The sequence below is a fragment of the Pleurodeles waltl genome, chromosome 11 (genome assembly GCF_031143425.1).
Source record: "Pleurodeles waltl isolate 20211129_DDA chromosome 11, aPleWal1.hap1.20221129, whole genome shotgun sequence".
NCBI lineage: Eukaryota > Metazoa > Chordata > Amphibia > Caudata > Salamandridae > Pleurodeles > Pleurodeles waltl.
The window spans coordinates 538,741,845-538,766,611 of record NC_090450.1 but is presented as its reverse complement, the minus strand read 5'-3'; the positions used below and the strand labels follow the sequence as shown (position 1 = coordinate 538,766,611).

Here is a 24,767-nt window from a genome sequence, read left to right as displayed (position 1 = left end):
GAGGGGAGACATCTGGTTCTGAGTTGCCCTTTCTCCAGTATTCTCGCATTACCTGCCTAACTGCTCTGTAGCCTATGAATCCTCCCCGGCCCAGCACGTGACTGTCGGCTAGTGCCTCATTGGTTTGAAGTTGTCCATCCTGATAAATATCTCCCAATGTATGTATGCCCCTGCTACCCCACGCATTCAGGCCCACCTTGGTTGCTATTTTTGCTAATGTCAGGTGAGCCAATAATGGGATCCTCGGTGAGTACTGCGGATCTTTTGCGTTTTGCAACGCGTATCGGCCCCAAGCCCAGTGTGCAGTGTATAGCAGCACGTTGTTAGTGTGTGCTGGATCGGTTCGATTCATGAGGTATCGCATTATTTCTGTACCGCCGAGCTCTAGCAACACTCTCTGAGTTTCGGCCCCGGTTGGATTACCGACCCATGTAGATATCCATTGTATCTGGGCAGCTGCGTAGTACGCTTCAAATCTGGGGGCGCCCAGTCCCCCCAGCTTGAGCGGCTGGAGCACTTTTGTTAATGCGACGCGTCTACGACCATTGCCCCATATTAGATCCGTTAGTAAGCTATTAAGTAGTCTAAAAAAGGAGCTCGGGAGTATCAAGGGTAATGCCATAAAATAATAAAGTAGACGGGGCAGTACTATCATCTTTGCTATAGCCACTCTGCCCGTGGGGGATAGTGGGAGTGAGCACCAGAAGGGTAAAGAGCCCCTCGTTAATCTGATCACTTGGCCAAGGTTACCATCTCTAAGGTCTTGCTTGTTGTGGTATATATTCACACCTAGGTATTTAAATGTTGTGTAACACCATTTCAGGCCACTCGGGCCCGTTAGTGTTCTCAATGCCTCGGGGACCGGGCGCATAGGGAAAATGCAGGATTTTGTCCAATTCACTGTTAATCTGGCCACCGAGCTAAATTTTTCCAGGAGTTCCAACAGGCCCGGGAGGGTTCCCGTGTGGTCTCGTAGGTCATCATCCGCATATAGTGATACTATCTGGTGTGTCTGGTCGTCCAATATGCCCCATGCGGGGCCATTATGCGAAGGCGGGCGGCCAGAGGTTCCATTGCTAATGCAAATAACAGTGGGGATAGCGGGCATCCCTGTCTAGTGCCTCTACTAATGTTGAATTTTTCGGAGATCGTATCGCCCGTCTTAACCCTGGCTGTTGGGTCAGTATATAGTATTTTCACCCAGCTAATATACACTTGCCCGAAGCCCATCCGTTTGAGTGTCTCTGTTTAAGAAAGGCCAACCTACTGTATCAAACGCTTTTTCTATGTCCAATGAGACTGCGACCTGTTGATTGCCCTCTACCGGGGAGTTTCTCATTAGACGCAGTAAATTCCTGATGTTGTGGAATGTGTTGCGACCGGGTATGAAGCCTGCCTGGTCTTGATGTACCAGCTCTGATATATATGGGAGCAGGCGATTGGCTAGTATTTTGCCAAGTAATTTGCAATCTGTGTTTAGTAATGATAATGGCCTGTATGAGCGGACGTCCAAAGGGTCGCGGCCTGCCTTCGGTAATACTGCTATCAATGCCTCACAACATGAATCAGGAAGTTTGCCTAGTTCCAAAGCTTCCTTTAGCATTGCCAAATATGGGGCCAAAATCTGCGACTGAAACGTACTATAGTATTCTATGGGTATATCATCGCTGCCGGGTGCTTTGCTGTGTGTTAACTGCTGTAATGCTCGTTGGATTTCAGCTATCCCTATCGTGCTATCTAGTTCTGTAGTTTGAGCAACGGTCAGGTGGCTCAGGGTGACACCGTTGAAGAAGCTGTTTAAATGGGCATTGGTGGGCGGAGGCCGTGCCTGATACACCGAGCTATAGTACTCTTTGAAAGCACTATTTATCTCTGCCTGTGTATTAACTATCCGGCCTGAATCCAGTCGGATAGCGTCTATGGGGGTGTTACGGTGTTCGTTTTTTATAAGCCACGCTAATAATTTACCGGATCTGTCGCCCTCCGCGTGTGTGCGGGCCATGTGATGACGATAATCAAAGTGTCTAAGGCGGTTATCTGACTCGGTCCATTTGGAACGCGTGTTAGTGAGCATGTTCGATGTTATGGAACCTTTAGCGAATTCGCCTTCAGCTAATTGAATTTCTTGTTCTAATTCTCGGAGTTCGCGCGTCAGTGTTTGCCGCACTCCTACTGTGGTTGATATGCATGCCCCTCGTATGACTGTCTTGTGTGCATCCCATTCGATGGCCCTTGAGGTGGCCGTCCCTCCGTTCGATGTGAAATATGCTGAGATGTGTGTAGCAATATCCTTCCTGAAAGGGGGGTCTTGTAGTAGGTGCGTTTGTAATCGCCAGGTAGGAATACATGAGCGAGGTCTGCCCCATCTTATTTGTACTATGAGTGGGCAGTGATCTGATATTACCCTGGCGGAATACTCCGCTCTCGTTATTTTATGTGTTAGATTCTGTGAGGTGAGGATGAGGTCTATTCGGGTACGTAATAGGTCTACTGGGGAATAGTAGGAGTACACTTTTTCGTGTGGGTGCAAGTGCCTCCATATGTCAATCAGTCGACGTTCTTCCATCCATGCGTCCAGTATTTGGGCGTTTTTCATTGTTTGGGCGGTCGCAAGCGGGGGTGTGATCTATCTTTATCTATGTGTGGGACGCAGTTCATGTCCCCCCCCTTATACATGATGAAGTTAGGTCGTTGGTTAATTGTGAGGCCTTGGTTTGTAAAAATTCACCTTGTTTGATGTTGGGGACATATAGCCCATTTATCGTGAGTTCCTCCCCGTCCAGCAACCCCTTCAGTTGTATAAACCTGCCCTCCTTGTCTCTTGTGCTGTGTTGTACTGTGTAAGGGACAGCCGGCGCTATCCAGATCAGTACCCCTCTGGCGAAGGAGGAGTCGCCAGCACTATATATTGAGCCCACCCAGCACTTTTCTAGCCGAGCAGCCTCTGTGGGTGTGATGTGCGTTTCCTGTAGTATTGCTATATGTATGTGATGTCGTTTTAGGAACGCGTGTATTCTGTGACGTTTGCGAGTCCCGGCCATGCCCTTAACATTCCAAGTCATGAGATTATAACTGGGTACCTTATTCATTGTGTTGTGTTGGGGTGTAGGGAGCTACCTGCGCCGTGCCCGGCACCCCCACCCCCCCCCCCCACAGTCCCCCCGCACCGCCCCCACCGCCCCGCCCCCAGCCCCCCAGCCCCATCCCACGGGCCCCAAGAAGAGAAGAGTAAGCCCATAGTGGGCTAAAGATAGAAAAGAAAGAGATAGGTATAACAACAAAAAGGATATTGCGGACTGAATGCGTCCGTTAAGTAGAATGGCACAACCAGTGCCTAAAGTGTCTTCCAGAGGGATCAGGTCCATTCGGATACCGTTCAGGTATAGGGGGTCGTGGGTTCCTTGATGTCGGGCCTTTGAGTGGCCCACCTGCAGGATATTTCACGTTTCTACAGTTCCATTCGCCTTGCGCAGCTTTCGGAGAGTCAGTCATAGGTACTCGTGATAATGGCAGTCACTCACTGTGGAGCTCGGGCGCAGCGGAACGGTGCCGGTGTCCCGCGACACCCCAGTCACTGCCGCCAACGAGGGTGGGCCATGGATGCCAGATCTACATGTTTAAAGTTTGTCCGCAGATCGCGGCGTGAGATCCGGGCCCGCCAGCAACGGGGAGGGGGATGGACTCGTATCTCCCCCATGTGAGGCGGAATCATTGGTGTCCGTTTCGCTCCTGGCATCCAGCATCCCACGGGCGAATGAATTTGTGTCTTTTATTATTTGCGCACGCTCCAATACCATCTGCGCTTTTGTGGGGCGGGAGGCTGTTTTGGTGGTTTTTTTCCTTTTCTTCCTGGAGTTAGCGGTAGTCCATTCTTCGGATACTGTGTCTTCCTTGGCCGGGTCGGCCAATCCTTTAGCATGGATCCATGTCCATGCATCTTCAGGGGTGGGGAACATTAGGGTTTTCTCGTCCATGACGATGCGTAGTCACGCTGGGAACATGAGGGAATAAGTGATGCCTTTTTCACGTAGCAACTGCTTAACCTTGTTATACGCGATTCTTCTGCTTTGTACCTCCATTGTGTAATCGGGGTAGGCAGTTATTCTGCTGTTCTCGAGCATGATCTGGTCAGACGTTCTGAAGTGCTGAAGGACTAAGTCTCTGTCCCTATAACTTAGGAAGCGAGCTATTAGAGGTCGGGTGGTGCTCCCGTTCTAGGCGGTCTGCCCGGTATTCTGTGTGCCCTTTCGATCACTGGTATTGTGTTGGGGTGCTGCTCTTTAAGTGTGTTCCTCAGCCAGGTCTCTAAGAACTCCTCTGCCTTAGGGTGTTCGATTCTTTCTGGAATTCCAAGGAATCTGATGTTGTTACGTCTGGAGCGTCCTTCGGCTTCCTCTGCCCTGCGTTGTAGTAGTGTTATGTCCAGTTCAATTTTTTGCATTTTATTTCTCATTTCTACTACTTCTGGCTGGATAGTTTTCAGTGTCTTTTCAGTGTTGTGAACCCTTCCAGTTAATTTGCGGTGGTCGGCCCACAGCAATGAGACTTCCTGTACTGCGGCGTCAATTTTCCCTTCTAGCGAGGATTTAGTGTCCATTATAGCTTGCATAATTTTATCGAATTGTAGGGATTGCGTGCGTAATGTTTAATTCAGCTGTAGCTGTGTGAGCGATTGCGTTTCTGCTTGGCCAGACGGTTGGGGAAGGTCTCCTTCTCCCGTGGACCCCATTTTGGGGTGTTTTGGTTTGACCATGATTTTCTTGTTGGCCTGTACCAGTTCGTTACTCCAGTTTTACCGAGTAGTCGCCTGCCAGGAGTGTCCGCTCACGCCTTCAGTCTTCCCTCAGCACGTCTTCTACTTCTTTTAGTCTGTAGTACAGGAGGGAGTAGCGTACATCGGTTTTGATATTAGTGTCTGTTTTAGTTTCTCAGTTTTCTTGCTCCGTTTTTTGTAGTTTTGAGCCCAGGCCGGTGCCCAGCCGATCCCCGCCGCGCAGCAGCCGCCGCTCCCGGCGACCAGCAGGACCCGGCTGGGTCCGCTGAGATGCGTGGCCCCCCTCATCAGGGGGGACAGCCCGGAATTCAGTGCTCCCGGAGGTTCCTAAGTTGCAAGCACCGATGGTACCGTTAGTGATGCCAGTGGACTGGTCAAGTTCGTCGCAGACCCGCGCGGCGCAGCCCGGCAGGAGCACCAGTTCTGTCAGGGAGCCGCGATACCACCCCCAGCTCCCGCGTCAGCGGAGCCCGGATGCCCAACTCAGTGCCGGGTCGGCGGTGTGACCAGGATGTGAGGAGTTCACTGTGCGGGTGAGTCAGTTGGCGCGTCAACTTAACCTTTCAATATATTGTAACTGCCGTGGACCAACGGCAAGGGAGCAGGCTGGTAACGCACGAGTCGGCGAGGGTCCAGAGCAATGCCGTTTGCCCGCCCAGCCGGTAAAGTCAGGGGTGGTGTCTCCCACACCCCTATTCCACTATTGTCCACTTCATTTGAGCAGGCTCCTAGAGGGAGAGAGCAATCTCCCTCCACACCGCGACTCGAGTTGTGTCGCCGAAAGGAGTGCAGCACTATGACACTCCGACAAGCTTGGACGCCCGGGGCTCAGCAGGGGATCCCTAAGTGGTCTCCTCGGACAGCGCGGGCCCGGTGGCTGCCCCGCCACTGCGGGCCGCCCGCTGAGCTGGGTTAAGCATGGTCCCAGGGGCCCCAGCACAATCGGGCCGCGCCCATGTTAAATGCGGTATTCCAGCGCGATGGGGGGCCACAGCGAGTGACTCAGATGCCGTCCGGTTAATATATTTAAAGCTGGTGTCAAATTAGTAAGAGAGCAACGCAGGCCGCGGGGTCCCGGTACAACCGCGGTCCGCCGAGCCGCGCCACGCCGGGCACCCCGGCAGGCCCGGTACCGCAGAAACAGCCCCGATCCAGCGGCGCGTCACCCAGGACGGGGATCTCCCCGATCTCCGGCTCCCCCGGTCTCCCGATGGCCCCTCCAGAATAGCGCCGAGCGCCAGAGGCCGGGGGAGGAGCCAGCCCGAGGCCCCAAGAAGCAGACCCACCGGCCGCGGGCGCCGACACGGCAGGCTGCCAGCTCCTCCTTGGCGCTCGATGGGACCCCGGCGTTGCGGAAAGGATCACTGCCTCGGCCAGTGGTCCTGAGTAGTCGAGTAGACGGCGCCCGCCTCAGAGAGGGTGGTGGGCGCCGTTTCCAGGATGTTGATGTGGGCCAGGCACGGAACTGCAGTATTATCCTGCCGCTCCGGTAGCCATGTTGGCCACGCCCCCTTTTCCCTATTAATTACAATCTAAAAGCAGATGCGTTAATCTCAACACCAAGAAACATAATAGCATAGTCACGATATGGCAACTTTAATAAGATTTCATTAATGCGAGAATCACTAACTTTAGAACATAACACGGCGTGAACATAGATCAAATTTAGCAGAGTGTCAATAACGCGTCAGTCCAACAAAGCATAGTCTCAGTCGTTTGTCTGTTTGCATTAGTTTTGGTGAACACCTGTCCTAACCACTGATTAGCATTTGCATATTGGGCTTCATGCAAAACAATTTAGAACACTAATTTGGAAAACATCTAACAAAGGTCTCTGTCAAAAGTAAGCAGTTGGTACCTAGAAACGAAAAGCAAACAGACAAATCACAATTGCATTGTCATAATTACCCTTCAAAGTTTAGGTCAGCACACCGGTTCAGTCTTCATCTTCAGGACGTCAGTCAATTCGCCATCAGTCAGAATTCAGCTCCGGGGCAAAAAGGGCACTTCCCTCATAAGGATGTAAAGTGTAAAATGGACAATTCTAAGGGTGAGGATGGTTTTAAGTAAAGCAAAAAGTCACCAAACAGAGTGACAAAGTTTCTGGATAAAATCAATAGCATTCCCTACCTAATTCTAAATGACTCCCTGTGACAGGGTTTTTTATCCCTTTTTGGTTGTACATTCCCCCAAAATGTTATTGGACATTTGTTATACCCCACTATCTTTAACCTATCAGAGAACACATTAGGTCACCTAACTCTTCACCCCATATTATTTTACAAGTCTTTGATTGGTCTCCATAATTGACGCCTTCAGAGGTGGCACGTCCGGTATGATTTCATCTTTCTGTAATTCTTTGCACATGTTTTGGTCAGTAGCTCCATTGTCTTAACCGGTTTGATTGACCTTGTACATTACATTAATCTACACTATTTCTTTTTATTTTAACATTATTCTGCAACCAAGGAAAAGCTATGAGAACGGATCTAACATGGTTACATTCGCCTTTTAGTTTGAAGGAAAAATAACATACGGGGTTATGTCCTTTTGTGAGTCAGCATACTGCAGAATAGAAAATACATTTAATATGAGAGCCAAGCAGCTAAGCTTCGGCTCATGCTAACTTAAGGCCTATAAGGATTTTTAGCACAGATTCAATAATGCAATCATTAGTACAAACTTATTTGGACATAATATAAACATTTTAGTCATCATTATAAGTCTATGTATACATTGGTGGCCACTTCCCGTGGTCACAATTCAGGTGCATGTTTTAAACAAAATTATCATTATAGTTTCTATGCAGCATTATCACACATTAATTCATAAACGTTTTATGTTAATATAGATTATATAAGCTACACGCTATCACTCCCATGTAGATCTCAGGGTAAATTAAAGGTCAGTGGATTGGGGAGCCCTAGTATGAGATAAGCTGGGAAACGTGGGAGTTGTGTGACTAGTTGTGTCTCGGTATCGTTCAAGACTGCATCCCAGTATTTAGTTTGCTTCGGTCATGTCTACAGGAGGTGTAAGAGTGTGCCTGTCACTGCGCACCCTCAATAGCCATGTTCTGTACGAGCAGGATTGCCCCTATGCGATCTAGTAGATTTAAGATAGCAATACGTCACAATCTTAGTGGTCCTTTCTTTCCACGGTTTGCCATGTTACACGCTGTGTGACGTGCTCCGTAACAAACGTCTTTCGTGTCTTTATGCGTGAGCGTGAACCCTAGTTCTTTTTCCCATTGTCTCTGGTCTGGTGTTTTCTCTCGAGCATACATGGCAGAGATAGTACGCTTATCGATGTAACGGCTCGTTTAATAAGTGTAAATCCGTGCATTTCATACACAAAACATGAATTGGAACTCCTACACGTTTTTTTTTTAACCCATACATTATATTAACCATTTATAGTGTAATATTGCGCATGTGTGAATCCTACTCCAGGGGCAAGGAGTGGGTGTTCCATGAAAGGGATGAACTGGAAAGGTTGTGAACAGCCACAGTTCACAAGCTTGTTTCTCACCTATCCCCACCCTGGAAGGGTCTGAGATGTAGTTATGATGGGGGCAGGAGTAAAGCCACTTCAAGATTGCAGTGAGCTGTGGATACCACCTGAATTCCTGATGGCGTAGGGAAAATGGTTTCTATTTTCTTCATGGGGAAAATTATTTTGAAAAGAATGCTATTACATACAGGCAAAGGCATTTTCGCATGGCTATTTGGGCTTTATATAGTGTTCCTTAAACAGTGATTCGCAACTGTTCCATTTGTAGTCCAGGAAACCTGCGGCTGCCCCAGGTGGCTAGTACTAATTTTCGCAAATCTTTTAGCCTACAGTTTTTAAATCTGCCAGGCAGTAAACCTTTGGGTTCAGTTTTCCAGTTTTTTTCTGTGTGAACCAGGTCGTTCGTGTCAATGCTGCGTCCTAAAATACTTTTCATGCTATCTGTATTTATTTCAGTTTATGACACATATACCGGAAAATTGATCATTTAGAGATACACGATTATTTTACAGTATTTGGCATGATTTCATGTAAATATTTCAATTTAAGGGAGTTTTAACTGCACAATTATTAACTTTTAGAAGTTGCCATATTGTAGTTAGATTAAAATTGCACTTCATAGCTCTCAGCAGGCATCAAATCACTTTAGCAGATGGATAGCATGTTACATTGCTTGGTTGGAAGGTTGTTGATATTTGCCGTATGTTGCTTATATATGTAATCAACGGAGTAAGTGATAAACACGTGAACTTTCTTTTATTGGTGTGTCTGGTTGGAAAGTTTGGGTGGGGAGAATGGCCTACGTGAGAATTATTTTGGTGTTGTGTATAATGAGGATCGAAAATGCACTTTTAATGTCACTGTGATCGTGTAGCTGCACTTATACCTGGAGTCATAAGGTAGAGTAGTCCTTTCCATACTATAGTTTCTTAAGCTTTGTCTTAAATATTTGTGTCTATGAAGCATTCCTTATATATCGATTTGTTCATAAACATGTGCTGCTATTTTTGCCTTTAAGCCTAAGAATTAAAAATAACTTTGCGGGTGAAAGGTTAACAGGGATGTGGGTTGACCTAAAACTGTGAATCAGAATAACACATGCTCCAATCATGGTGAACATTCAAGCTCAATCGTTCTTTACTTGCTCATAGACTAAACAGCTGAATGTTATAAAATGTGTTAATGGCGGAACACATGACAGTGACTTCAATCAGGCAGTGCTCTCGTACTTTGAATTTAGAGAGCCTGGTCTCTGCATCCTTACCATTTTTGTGTCTTAGCATTATTTTGTATTCTTTGTAGGAGGAGAAACAATGTCAGACGGTAGTTCAGCCAACGATCCCAGCACCCCTGGAGGCACTCGTCCAGCTATCCCAGGAGCACGAGGATTAATAGGACGCAGACCCTCAGCCCCAGTCACCCCTGGCCGACTGCCATCCATTAGATCCCGGGACCTCACCCTCGGAGGCGTCAAAAAGGTAAAGTCTGAAGATCAGTTAGTGTGACATCTATCCTCGATGTGTAATTGATTGATGTTTTACATAGAATCTGCCCCACCGCCTCCCAACCACTTTATTTGTTGCTTTTTTTGGTATATATTGACTTTCGAACAACGAAAAAAAAAAAAAGGGAAAGACGTGGGGGATATGGGGAAAAACATCCTTTACAGAAAGCAAAGCATCATGAGGTGGTAGCAATCAGTCATGTAAAGATGGTGCAAATAGCAAAGAGTGTCCGCATTAATTTACATCAAGGAAGAACAGGAGCATAAGTCATGTAGAGAGGGGCTCTCCCATTTACAAGGTCTGTCCCAGTTTTGCTTGTTAGGGAGTGGCATCTCCCGGAGCCGGTGGGGCAGTCACAACCCCCCGAATCCACAGTCGCATCCTGCATCCTCAAATGCAGAGCAAGTGAGGCCCAGGTGTCCTTAGGTCAGGAGTGCACTGGCATAAGTTCCCAATAGTTGGACAGCTGTTCATAGCAGTATGTGGTTCCTACAACCAGTCAGCCTTCCTAGGCACAGGCCTCCTCACCAGTGGAAGGCCACTCTTCATTTAGTCAGTAAGAGCAGCATCGCAGTAAGGCGCCAAGTCTCTGGATGAACCTCCTCCACATACCCCAGGAAAGTCACCAGTGGTGTCTGCTGAGGGTGATAACTGGTGATCTGGGCTATCTTGGTGAATATGCTGGACCAGAAACAAGTTATCTCTGGGCAGTTTTAGGCGAGATGGAGGAAGATGACTGGCGGGCCAGCACATCACAGGCACCATGCATCTTCAGCAAGTCCCATCCTGTACAGTTGGGCAGGTGTACAATAAAGTCAGTGAAGAAATTTGAAGTGGATAGGGTGAAGTCTATAGTTTGGAGATAGGGCCTTAGATTGGGTGGAGCAATCGTGCCAGAGCACTACAGTGATTGGGGTGTTGGTGGGGGAGGTGGCCTGTATCTGCCTCCCAGGTGGTGCGAGCCCCAGGGTCATACACAGGTGCCTTCTCCTGCATCATGGCGTATAAACGAATGATAAGCTTGCATGGTGGATAGGAACTACCTCCCAACCACTTTAAAGGTCCTTGACCTCTGCACATGTTCTAGTCTCTTCTGATGTCTGACATTATTCTGTTCTGTTCTCGGAGTGGTATTACAACAAAAGGACCATAAAAAAGGAAGTAGCTAGATGCACCACATATCTTTGCTTTACCAAGAGGGGTGTCCCTATTATTCTTCAAGTACAATGAACCTTCTAATGGGTGAAATAGTGATGCATTCGTAGTTCTTCATGCATAGAGCGGCTTCACCATCTTGTAACAGCACCCACTCCATTGCAAAAAAAAAAAAGATTTTTTCCAGCATTCTTCTTCTTTTGTGAATGCTGTGTCTAGAAGTGATACTGGAAGTGTCTCTAGCAGACTGCAGAGATTATTGTTGCTTTCTGGTGAAAAAATTATACCATTTCACCCTCTGCTTGCCTACATTCTATTTTGTTCCAGTCTTACCATCTTGCCTCAAAGAAGTGCCTTAACCTGCTCCTTTCCCTCCCTTTATGCTAGGCCTCTGTCCCTCTCTCCCTGTGCACTGCCTATATTTCCTTTTTTTTTAAATTATTTTTATTTTTTACGTGTTTGACTCCCTTCCCCATGGTGATCGATCCTCTTAACCTTCTTCTGGCCTTTGGCTATTTCTGTCCCAACCCATGTCATACTCTGTCCCTTTCCAGTTGTGATATTGGGCCCCTGATCCCATCACCTCACCCCATGGCTGTATGTGTTCAGCACCACAGTTCAGTCGAGTTGTTGGTGTTAAATTATAAAGCCCCTTGTCTAGACTCACTCCACTACTGTTTCTGTTGCTCCTTCAAAATGTTAATTCATTTTGACTGTTCAGTTTCGGCCCTGATCCTCCTGCATTATAAAATGTTGTCCCCAAAGATCGATAACCTTTATAATCTAAACCAGTACAGGCCACTTGGATAATATCCATGCTATTTTCCTTTAATTTTTTTAAAACATTTTTTAGATTCAAGCTAACCGTTCATTTATTAATCTTTTTGTATTCGACAATTCATTCAGCTAATAATTATCTTCGACTAATTTCTTCACTTAAATGACAATACATATGTCTGTGAATTCCAGAGAGGAATATTTCGGTCATCAGGACATCAACAAATACATAAATAAATTGAAAATGTCACTTACCTAGTGTACATCTGTTCATGGCATGTAGTGCTGCAGATTTACATGCTTTGCATAAGTTCGCCATCTAGTGTTGGGCTCAGAGTGTTACAAGTTGTTTTTCTTCGAAAAAACCTTTTTCGAGTCATGAGATCGAGTGACTCCTCCTCTTGGTGATAGTGCGCATGGGCATTGAGTCCTTTGTTAGATTGTTTTCCCGCAGGAGGATGAAGTAAGGAGTGAAGAATTGTGTGTATGAGTGTGTGTGTGTGTATATATATATATATATATATATATATATATATATATATATATATATATATATATATGATGTCCATGTGATGTATATACATCTTTACATAATAAAGTACCACAACGGCTATAGGCTTCCAAGGAGGAGGAAGGGCGCATGTGAATCTGCAGCACGACATGCCACGAACAGATGTACACTGGGAAAGTGACATTTTCCGTTCAGCATGTGTAGCTGCAGATACATGTGCTTTGCATAGACTGAAAAGCAGTCCCCTCCTAAAATAAGCGGTGGCTAGCCTGTAGGAGTTGAAGTAGTTCGAAATGGTGTTCTCAGCACTGCTTGACCAACATTTGCTTGTTGGCGAGACAGCACATCCACACAATAGTGTTTTGTTAATGTGTGTGGTGTAGACCATGTGGCTGCTTTGCATATGTCTGCCATTGGTATATTTCCTAAGAATGCCATTGAAGCTCCTTTCTTTCTAGTAGAATGTGCTTTAGGAGTTAGTAATAGTTGCCTTTTCGCTTTGAGATAGCAAGTTTGAATACACTTTACTATCCATCTGGCGAATCCTTGTTTTGAAATGGGATTACCTTTATGAGGCTGTTGAAAAGCCACAAAAAGTTGTTTAGATTTTCTGAAATCTTTTGCTCTGTCTATATAGTACAGAAGAGCTCTTTTGACATTGAGTGTGCAGAGCTCTTTCAGCAACTGAATCTGGCTGTAGAAAGAAGACTGGCAATTCCACTGACTGATGTGAAATGGTGAAACTACTTTGGGTAGAAATTTTGGCTTTGTTCTGAGTACTATTTTGTGCTTGTGAATTTGGAAGAAAGGTTCTTCTAAAGTGAATGCTTGAATTTCACTAACTCTTCATGAAGAAGTAATTGCTTCCAAGAAAGCAACTTTCATGACCGAAATTGAAGAGCGCAAGAATGCATAGGTTCAAATGGTGGGCCCATAAGCCTTGTAAGCACGATGTTAAAATTCCAGGCCGGAGCTGGTGGAGCTCTAGGTGGAATAACTCTTTTAGGCCCCTCCATAAAAGCTTTTATGACTGGAACTCTAAACAAAGAAGCGTGCTGTCTGTTTTGGAGGTAGGCTGATATTGCTTTTCAATGAATTTTAATAGATGAATATGCAAGATTTGCTTTTTGTAAATAACATACAATATTCTGTACTGATGCTTTGAGTGGACTGTTTTTGGTTGACAGTAACATACAAAACATTTCCACTTAGCTGCATAGCATTGTCTAGTTGTAGGTTTACGTGCCTCCTTTAGATTGTCCATACATTCTGATGGAAGTCGTAGATATCCAAACTCTATGACCTCAGGAGCCAAATCGCCAAGTTGAGAATACTGGGATTAGGATGCCTGATCTGACCTTTGTTTTGAGTCCGTAGGTCTGGTCTGTTTGGGAGTTTGTGATGAGGTACTACAGAAAGATCCCACAGTGTTGTGTACCAGTGTTGATGTGCCCAGGTGGGAGCTATGAGTATCGTAGTGAGAGAGGTGTGACAAATCGTGTTGGCTAGAAATGGAATTAGTGGATGAGTGGGGGTAAGCGTAAGCAAATATCCCTGACCAATTGATCCATAGAGCATTGCCCCCGGATTGAGGGTGTGGGTACCTGGACACAAAGTTTGGGCATTTTGTGTTTTCGCTTGTTGCGAAAAGGTCTGTCTGGTGTTCCCCACATATGAAAGTAGTGTTGAATTACTTGTGGGTGAAACTCCCATTTGTGTATTTGTTGCTGTGTCCTGCTTAAGAGGTCCTCTAGTTTGTTGTGTATCCCTGGGATATACTCTGTTAATAGGTGAGTGCGATTGTGAATCGCCCATTTCCAAATTGTCTGTGCTAGAAGGGACAATTGAGATGAATGTGTGCCCCCCTGTTTCTGTAGATAATACATTGTTGTCATGTTGTCTGCCCTTATTAACACTGTTTTGTTTGTGGTATGTGGTTGGAAGGCTTTGTTTGCTAAGAACACTGTCAGCAATTGATCGAGGATTGGTCTGAGAGTGCCATCCTTTCTTAGTATGAGGAAGTATAGAGAGTATACTCCTGTTCCTTGTTGATTGATGGGTACTACCTCTGTTGCACTTTTGAGTAGAAGAGAGTCTACCTCTCGTTTTAGCAGAACAGTGTGTTTCGGAGAAAGTCTGTGTGAACGAGGGGGAATGTTAGGTGGAGTGGAGATGAGCTCTAGAAAATAACCGCTGTAGATAATTGACAGTACCCATTGATCTGATGTAATTTTTTGCCAATGATGGTGGAAATGTTGCCATCTTCCTCCCACAGGAGATGTGTGCTGTTTGGGGATGCAGAGAAAGTCACTGCTTTGAGGTAGAGGCACCTCTTGTGGGAGTGGATTCACCCCTACTTCTGAAATTGTGCCCTCTGTAGGAACCCTTAAAAGATCCCCTAGAATAATACTGTTGTCCCTGTTTTTATTGGAACGTAGAGGCCTCTGATGTTTGGGGTTTAAAACCTCCCCTGAACTGGAGCTTACGAAAAGTGCCCCGAAAAGGTGTTGTGTAAAGGGCACCCATGGCCTTTGCTTTATCGGAGTCCTTTTTTCATTTTTCAATATAGGTATCCACCTCAGGTCCAAATAGTTGTTGTTTATTCAACAGCATATTAAGGACTGCTTGCTGTATCTCAGGTTTGAGTCCAGAGGACCGCAGCCAAGCATGCCTTCTGATCATAACGCTAGTATTTATTCCCCTATCTGCGGTGTCAACTGCGTCTAGGGCAGATCTAATTTGATATTTGGCAATAGCTTGTCCTTCTGCCACTACCTACTGTGCCCTCTTTTGGTGTTTTGTAGGGAGATATTGAAGGAACTCCTGCATCTCGTCCCAGTGGGCCCTGTCATACCTGGCTAAAAGAGCTTGGGAGTTGGCAATTCTCCACTGATTTGCAGCTTGATTTGGCACTCTTTTGCCCGCTGCATTGAATTTGCGCCCGCCTTTTACATGGGTAGGAGCATCCCCTGTGTACTGACTATTTGCCCTTTGCAGCTTGAGTTGCCACTCTTGCCCGCTGCATTGAATTTGCGGCCGCCTTTTACATGGGGAGGAGCATCCCCTGTGGACTGACTATTTGCCCTTTTCCTAGCTGCACTGACCACAATGGAATCGGGTGGCAATTGTTCTGTTATAAAAATTGGATCTGATGGTGCAGCTTTATATTTTTTATCCACCCTAGGTGTTAGTACCCTAGCCTTTGCTGGCTCTTTAAACATGTTATCAGCATGTTTTAGCATGCCTGGTAGCAATGGCAAACATTGATACTGCTTATATGTAGAGGGTAGGGTTTTGAATAGGAAATCATCCTCTATGGGCTCTGAGTGCAGCTGCGCATTGTATTATGTCTCTGCTCTAGCAATGACCTGATCATAGGCCGTGGTGCCTTCAAATGGAGATGGCCTTGTGGGATACAGCTCAGGGTCATTAGATGAAATTGGGTCAGAATCGTACATATTCCATTGGTCTATATTATAAGGATTGTCATCCATGTAATCTCCATGTGAAGAGACAGGCGATTGTGCAGAAAACTGTGTGGGTGAAGGTGGTGGTGGAGTGTGAGTTGGTGGAGAAGTAGGAAGGAGAGGCGAATGCGGTGGGGAAGGCTGATGCACTGTTTTTGGCTTCTCCTTGTGCTTAAATATTTTCGCTGGTGAAGGCCCAGATTCCAAACCTTCTTGGAATGATGGGTTCCTCTTGGTTATAGGAGGAGGAGAGGCAATCATTTTCCCTTTATCCTTTTGGATTTGGATTTTCCTCTGTTTATGGTCCATGACCTCAAGAATGGGCCTAATGTCTGACTCCTCTGAAGATGGAGCATGTTTAATTCCCTCAAATGAATGCTCGCAAAGCTTTATGATTGACTGCTGCATACGAGCTGAAAAAGTGGTCTCAGAAGCAGATGGAAGTTTTTTTGGCTCCGAAGAGGAGCTTGGATGTTTCGGCTCCGAGGTATGTAGAAGTTTTGTTTCCGAAGTGGAAGCTTCCATCTTATGACTCGATCCCGAAACAGGTGTGGTACTCTGTTCGGTCAGGTGTATTTTGCCCTCTTTTGACACCGAACCCGAGGGCCGGTCATTGAGGTGTAATTTTCGGGTCCGACCATGGCCGGCAAGCAGTGGTGGACCCATGGCCTTCTGTGGTGACTTTTTAAAATGTTTTTGGTGATGAGAAGGGGCTGGTGTACTCGCATACTGCGCTGCAGGAATAACTTAGCTGTCCCCATCTGATTCACGGTCGGAATCCGAGTCTGTGATGGAAACTGCAATATGGGCCTGTTCCTCACCGAACATGTCAAGCGTTTGTTCTTTCAACTTCAGTGCCATCTCTAGTCATCGCGCTCTTCGATCCTGCAAAGTCCTCTTGGATCGGAAGGTTCGGCATGCCTCGTAGGTTTCCTCTTTATGATCTGGAGAGAGGCAGAGGTTGCACACCAAGTGTTGGTTTGTATAGCGGAACTTGGTGTGGCACTGAGGGCAGAATTGAAATGGAGTCAGATCCATGAGCCTGTGACGCAGTAGGCCCGATAAGGCCTGAGAAGGGCACGGGCATCCGAAAGGGTGTTTAATCGATCTGACACTACAATCGGATCGAGTGTAGTTAGAAAAACGCATTTGAAAACAATACCGACATTGAAGGAAAAGATAAAGAAGTTCAGATAGTACCGAACCGAGATCTACTGGAGCGAGAGGGAACATGTCCAAACCCGACGGCGCAAAGAAAACAATCTAACAAAGGACTCGATGCCCATGCGCACTATCACCGAGAAGAGGAGTCACTCGATCTTGTGACTCAGAAAAAAGCTTCTTCGAAGAAAAAAAACGTGTAGCACTCCAAACCCATCAGTAGATGGCGAAATTATGCATATCATGTGTATCTACAGCTACACATGCCATTGCCAAAAAAAAAAAAATATATATATATACACACACATGCCCCCCTCCCCACGCAGACACTTCTTTCATGACTGCTCCATGTTTAACTTTCAATTATGTCGACAATGACTCGTTTCAGCCCGACGAGTCCTGGATCACATTAAACATTTTCAGAGGTGCATTTTTATGTGCTGACATGTATGTTCTGTCAGTGAACATAGAAAACATACTGCATGTCTGCCGAACAGCGTTTACATTTTTTTATTTTTTTTATTTTTTAAAGTGAATATACTGAAATACTTTAAAAATATAATATATTGATGTCAATATGCATAATGCACAAAATCGAATACTTCAGGAAACAATACCGATCCAGCATGGTGCCAAAATGTAACCCCAAAACAAATACCAACCAACTGGCCATTTGCACAAAAATAAAAGATAAAGAATGGTGTCAAAAATGCCACAATAACCAAAATAGATATATCAACACATAAAAATAACTCTTTAAACCAAAACTGTAGGACATGATTGAATTTTTAAACACCAGATTCAATTTTGCAGTTAAGCCCTAGTGGGCTACTTACTTAATCAGCTCTCAAACAGTGACATCTCCATCTATTTGTGCTGGGCCAATGATGTTGTGAAACCATATTGTAAGGAAATGCCTCCTTGGCATGGTTACCCCCTGACTTTTTGCCTTTGCTGATGCTAAGTTATGATTTGAAAGTGTGCTGGGGCCCTGCTAACCAGGCCCCAGCACCAGTGTTCTTTCCCTAAACTGTACCTTTGTCTCCACAATTCGCACAACCCTGGCACTCAGGTAAGTCCCTTGTAACTGGTACCCCTGGTACCAAGGGCCCTGATGCCAGGGAAGGTCTCTAAGGGCTGCAGCATGTCTTATGCCACCCTAGGGACCCCTCACTCAGCACATACTTACTGCTTCACAGCTTGTGTGTGCTGGTGGGGAGAAAATGACTACGTCGACATGGCACTCCCCTCAGAGTGCCATGCCAACCTCACAATGCCTGTGGCATAGGTAAGTCACCCCTCTAGCAGGCCTTACAGCCCTAAGGCAGGGTGCACTATACCACTGGTGAGGGCATATGTGCATGAGCACTATGCCCCTACAGTGTCTAAGCAAAACCTTAGACATTGTAAGTGCAGGGTAGCCATAAGAGTATATGGTCTGGGAGTCTGTCATACACGAACCCCACAGCACCATAATGGCTACACTGAAAACTGGGAAGTTTGGTATCAAACTTCTCCGCCCAATAAATGCACACTGATGCCAGTGTGCACTTTATTGTAAAATACAGCCAGAGGGCATCTTAGAGATGCCCCCTGAAAACATACCCGACTTCCAGTGTTGGCTGACTAGTTTTTGCCAGCCTGCCACACACCAGACATGTTGCTGGCCACATGGGAAGAGTGCCTTTGTCACTCTGTGGCCAGGAACAAAGCCTGTACTGGGTGGAGGTGCTTCTCACCTGCCCCTGCAGGAACTGTAACACATGGCGGTGAGCCTCATAGGCTCACCCCCTTTGTTACAGCGCCAAAGGGCATCCCAGCTAGTGGAGATGCCTGCCCCTCCGGCCACTGCCCCCACTTTTGGCGACAAGGCTGGAGGAGATAATTAGAAAAACAAGGAGGAGTCACCCACCAGTTAGGACAGCCCCTAAGGTGTCCTGAGCTCAAGTGACTCATACTTTTAGAAATCCTCCATCTTGTAGAAGGATGATTTCCCCCTAATAGGATTAGGGATGTGATCCCCTCCCCACAGGGAGGAGGCACAAAGTGGGTGTAGCCACCCTCAGGGACAGTAGCCATTGGCTACTGCCCTCCCAAACCTAAACTCAGCCCTAAATTCAGTATTTAGGGGCCCGCAGAACCGAGGAAGATAGATTCCTGCAACCTAAAGAAGAAGGACTGCTGACCTGAAGCCCTGCAGTGAAGACGGAGACGACAACTGATTTGGCCCCAGCCCCACCGGCCTGTCTCCCTACTTCGACGAAAACTGCAACAGCGACGCATCCAACAGGGACCAGCGACCTCTAAAGCCTCAGAGGACTACCCTGCATCTAAAGGACCAAGAAGCTTCAGAGAACAGCGGCCCTGTTCAACAAACTGCAACTTTCTGCAACACAGAGGCAACTTTAAAGACCCCACGTTTCCCGCCGGAAGTGTGAGCCAACACTGCGCCCACAGCCCCCAGGACCTGAAGGAACCAAATTCCAGTGCAGTAGTGACCCCCAGGCGACCCTCTGCCTAGCACAGTTGGTGGCTACCCCGAGGAGCCCCCCCCTGTGCCTGCCTGCATCGTTGAAGAGACCCCCGGGTCTCCCCATTGCTTTCAATACAGAACCCGACGCCTGGTTGCACTCTGCACCCAGCCGCCCCTGTGCAGCTGAGAGTGTACTTTCAGTGCCTGCTTGTGTCCCCCCCCCCAGTGCCCTACAAAACCCCCTGGTCTGCCCTCCGAGGACACGGGTACTTACCTGCTGGCAGACTTGAACCGGGGCACTCCTGTTTCCATTGAAGCCTATGTGTTTTGGGCACCTCTTTGACCTCTGCACCTATCCGGGCCAGAGCTGCTGGTGTGGTAACTTTGGGGTTGCCTTGAACCCCCAACGGTGGGCTACCTTGGACCCAACTTTGAACCCTGTAAGTGTTTTACTTACCTGTGAACTTAACAATTACGTACCTCCCCCAGGAACTGTTGATCTTTGCACTGTGTCCACTTTTAAAATAACTTATTGTCATTGTTGTCAAAACTGTACATGCTATTGTGATTATTCAAAGTTCCTAGAATACTTGAGTGAAATACCTTTCATTTGAAGTATTACTTGTAAATCTTAAACCTGTGGTTATTAAAATAAACTAAGAAAAAATATTTTTCTATATAAAAACCTATTGGCCTGGAGTAAGTATTTGAGTGTGTTCCTCATTTATTGCCTGTGTGTGTACAACAGATGCTGAACACTACCCTCTGATAACCCTACTGCTCGACCACACTTCCACAAAATAGAGCATTAGAATTATCTCTTTTTTGCCACTATCTTACCTCTAAGGGGAACCCTTGGGCTCTGTGCACACTATTTCTTACTTTGAAATAGTATATACAGAGCCAACTTCCTACATTGGTGGATCAGCGGTGGGGTACAAGACTTTGCATTTGCTGGACTACTCAGCCAATACCTGATCACACGACTAAATTCCAAAAATTGTCATTAGATACAGATTTTTGAAATTTGAGCTATTTTTCTAAATTTTTAAAAGTCCTGCTAGGGCCTTGTGTTAGTCCCTGTTAGCATTTCTTTTAGAGTTTAAAAGTTTTGTAAAAGTTTGGATTAAGTTCTAGAGATAGTTTTAGATTCTTAAAAAGTATCCCAACTTTTAGAGAAATAATGTCTACTACAGAAGAGATGGTGGTGGAGCTCAACCTCACCCCTTACCTGCATCTTAGGATGTCAGAGTTAAGGACTCTCTGTAAAATCAAAAAGATAAAAACTGGATCAAACCCCACCAAAGTACATCTCCAGGAGCTTTTGGCAGAGTTTGCTAGAGACAACCCCTCTGAAGACAACCTTACAGAGGGGGAAGCTAATGACCTGGAGGATAATTTCCCACCTCCTGTCCTAGTTAGGGAGACCAGGGTTTCTCCAACCCTGACTCCACAAGTGATAGTCAGAGATGCTGCTTCTCCCACAGGGGAGTCCAGCAACTCTGGAAACATTGAGGGCAGCCTCAATGAAGATGACCTCCTGTTAGCCAGGATGGCCAAAAGATTGGCTTTGGAGAAACAGCTCCTAGTCATAGAAAGGGAAAGACAAGAGATGGGCTTAGCTTCCTTCAATGGTGGCAGCAACCTAAATAGGGCCAGAGAAACTACTGACATGCTAAAAATCCCCAAAGGGATTGTAACAAAATATGAAGATAGTGATGATATCACCAAATGGTTCACAGCTTTTGAGAGGGCTTGTGCAACCAGAAAAGTAAACAGATCTCACTGGGGAGCTCTCCTTTGGGAAATGTTCACTGGAAAGTGTAGGGATAGGCTCCTCACACTCTCTGGAAAAGATGCAGAATCCTATGACCTCATGAAGGCTACCCTGATTGAGGGCTTTGGATTCTCCACTGAGGAGTACAGGATTAGGTTCAGGGGGGCTCAGAAATCCTCAAGCCAGACCTGGGTTGATTTTGTTGACTTCTCAGCCAAAACAGTGGATGGTTGGATTAATGGCAGTGTTGTACATGATTATGAAGGGCTGTACAATCTGTTTATGAAAGAACACCTTTAAGTAATTATTTCAATGATTGATAAACTGCATCAGCATCTGGTAGACCTAGGTCCAATTTCTCCCCAAGAATTGGGAAAGAAGGCAGACCTTTGGGTCCAGACTAGGGTGACCAAGACTTCCACAGGGGGTGACCAAAAGAAAGGGGTCACAAAGACTCCCCAGGGGAAGAGTGTTGAGACATCCAAGGGAGAAAGTAAAGAGTCTTCTATAGGGCCCCAAAAACCTGCTCAGGAAGGAGGGTCCAAAGCCTCTTCACAATCCTCATTTGGGTACAAGGGTAAAAACTTTGATCCCAAGAAGGCCTGGTGTCGTAGCTGTAATCATCAGGGACACCGAACTGGAGACAAGGCCTGTCCCAAGAAAGGTTCCACTTCTACTACTACTCCAGTTAGCACTGGAATAGCCAGTCTCCAGGTGGGATCAACAGTGTGCCCAGAGCAAATCAGGGTCCAAGCTGAAGCTACATTAGTCTCTGAGGGTGGGGTGGACTTAGCCACACTAGCTGTCTGGCCCCCTAATATGCAAAAATACAGGCAGCAACTCTTTATTAATGGGACTAGTGTAGAAGCCTTGAGGGATACAAGTGCCAGTGTCACAATGGTGACAGACAAACTGGTTTCCCTAGGACAATACCTGACTGGACAAACTTATCCAGTCACCAACACTGACAATCAGACTAAAGTACATCCCATGGCTATGGTAACTTTAGAATGGAGAGGGGTCACTGCCCTGAAACAGGTGGTAGTTTCCTCTGCTATCCCAGTAGACTGTTTGCTTGGAAATGACCTGGAGACCTCAGCATGGGCTGAGGTAGAACTCAAAACCTGTGCAGCCATGCTGGGTATCCCTGAACTAGTGTGTGTCAAGAAAAGGGCACAGTGCAAGGCTCAGGGTGAAAAAGAGGTGTTGGAGTCTGGAATAATGGCTCAACCCTCCAAGAGAAAAGGTAAGAAGACTGGAGAAGCAGCTTCAACACAGCAAAAGAAAAAGAACTTCACTTCTCAGGAAGAAGTTGTATCCCCTGAGGGAACTGAGCCTATGGAGTTGGAACCTTATCAGATTGAACTCTTGGGCCCAGGGGGACGCACAAGGGAACAGCTGTGTAAGGGGCAAGAAACCTGTCACTCTCTTGAAGGCCTTAGGCAGCAAGCTGCTGAGGAAACAAAAGGAAAAGTCAGTGGAACCCACAGGGTCTATTGGGAAGATGGACTCCTTTACACTGAGGCAAGAGATCCCAAACCTGGTGCCGCTAGGAGAGTGGTAGTGCCTCAGGAGTTTAGGGAGTTCATTCTGACCTTAGCCCATGACATTCCACTTGCTGGGCATTTGGGACAAATCACGACATGGGAGAGGTTAGTCAACCATTTCTATTGGCCAACATGTCCCAGAAAGTAAAGGAGTTTTGTGCCTCCTGTGCCACCTGTCAAGCCAGTGGTAAGACAGGTGGCCACCCAGAGGCCCCCCTCATTCCACTTCCAATGGTGGGGGTCCCCTTTGAAAGAGTGGGAGTGGACATAGTGGGTCCACTTGAACCTCCCACAGCCTCAGGGAATCAGTATATCCTAGTAGTAGTGGATCATGCTACTAGGTACCCTGAAGCAATTCCCCTTAGGTCCACTACTGCCCCTGCAGTAGCCAAAGCACTCAATGGTATCTTTACCAGAGTGGGATTTCCTAAGGAGGTGGTTTCTGACTGAGGTACCAACTTCTTGTCAGTATACCTTAAAGACATGTGGAATGAGTGTGGGGTGACTTACAAGTTCACCACACCATACCATCCACAAACTAATGGTCTTGTTGAAAGGTTTAACAAAACATTGAAGGGTATAATCATGGGGCTCCCTGAAAAGCTCAAAAGGAAATGGGATGTCCTCTTGCCAAGTCTGCTTTTAGCCTACAGAGAGGTGTCTAAGAAGGGAGTAGGGGTTTCCCCCTTTGAACTTCTGTTTGGCCATCCTGTTAGGGGACCACTAGCTCTTGTGAAAGAAGGCTGGGAGAGGCCTCTTCATGAGCTTAAGCAAGATATAGTGGAATATGTATTAGGCCTACGTTCCAGGATGGCAGAGTACATGGAAAAGGCAAGTAAAAACCTTGAGGCCAGCCAACAACTTCAGATGATGTGGTATGACCAAAAGGCTGCTATGGTTGAATTTCAGCCAGGGCAGAAAGTCTGGGTTCTGGAGCCTGTGGCTCCCAGGGCACTTCAGGACAGATGGAGTGGCCCTTACCCAGTGCTAAAGAGAGAGTCAGGTCACCTACCTGGTAGACCTAGGCACTAGCAGGAACCCCAAAAGGGTGATCCATGTGAACCGCCTCAAACTCTTTCATGACAGGGCAGACATAAACATGTTAATGGTTACAGATGAGGACCAGGAAGCTGAGAGTGAACCTCTCCCTGATCCCCTCTCCTCTGACCCTAAAGATGGCTCAGTAGATGGAGTGGTCTACTCAGACACCCTCTCTGGCCAACAGCAAGCTGACTGTAGGAAAGTCCTACAACAGTTTGCTGAGCTCTTTTCCCTAAGCCTTGGTCAGACACACCTGTGTACCCATGATGGGGACACAGGAGACAGCATGCCTGTCAAAAACAAAATCTTTAGACAGTCTGACCAAGTTAAGGAAAGCATCAAAGTGGAAGTCCACAAGATGCTGAAATTGGGAGTCATTGAGCACTCTGACAGCCCCTGGGCTAGCCCAGTGGTCTTGGTCCCCAAACCTCACACAAACGATGGTAAGAGGGAGATGAGGTTTTGTGTGGACTACAGAGGACTTAATTCTGTCACCAAGACAGATGCCCATCCCATCCCAAGGGCAGATGAGTGCATAGATAATTTAGGTGCAGCCAAATACTTAAGTACCTTTGACTTGACAGCAGGGTACTGGCAAATAAAAATGGCACCTGGAGCAAAAGAGTAAACCGCAATCTCTACACCTGATGGGCACTACCAGTTTACTGTGATGCCCTTTGGCTTAATGAGTGCCCCTGCCACCTTCCAAAGGTTGGTGAATCAAGTCCTTGCTGGTTTGGAGTCCTTTAGTACAGCTCATCTTGATGATTTTGCTGTCTTTAGCTCCAACTGGCAGGATCACCTGGTCCACCTGAAGAAGGTTTTGCAGACCCTGCAAGCAGCAGGCTTCTCTATCAAGGCATCTAAATGTCAGATAGGGCAGGGTACTGTGGTTTACTTGGGACACCTTGTAGGTGGAGGTCAAGTTCAGCCACTCCAACCCAAGATCCAGACTATTCTGGACTGGGTCGCTCCAAAAACCCAGACTCAAGTCAGGGCATTCCTTGGCTTGACTGGTTGCTATAGGAGGTTTGTGAAGGGATATGGATCCATAGTGACACCCCTC

The 24,767-nt window shown here is 46.6% G+C and overlaps 1 protein-coding gene across 4 annotated transcripts in view; it reads left to right on the top strand.

The window, feature by feature from the left end:
• POLR3D (RNA polymerase III subunit D) overlaps nucleotides 1–24,767 on the top strand; it is a 165,537-nt gene that overhangs the window by 65,544 nt on the left and 75,226 nt on the right. For all 4 annotated transcript variants that reach the window (XM_069213954.1, XM_069213956.1, XM_069213955.1 and 1 more), the window contains one exon: nucleotides 9,590–9,765. In XM_069213954.1, coding sequence (XP_069070055.1) covers nucleotides 9,601–9,765 — 165 coding nt within the window. In that variant the 5' untranslated portion in view covers nucleotides 9,590–9,600. The remainder of the gene's footprint in view (nucleotides 1–9,589; nucleotides 9,766–24,767) is intronic.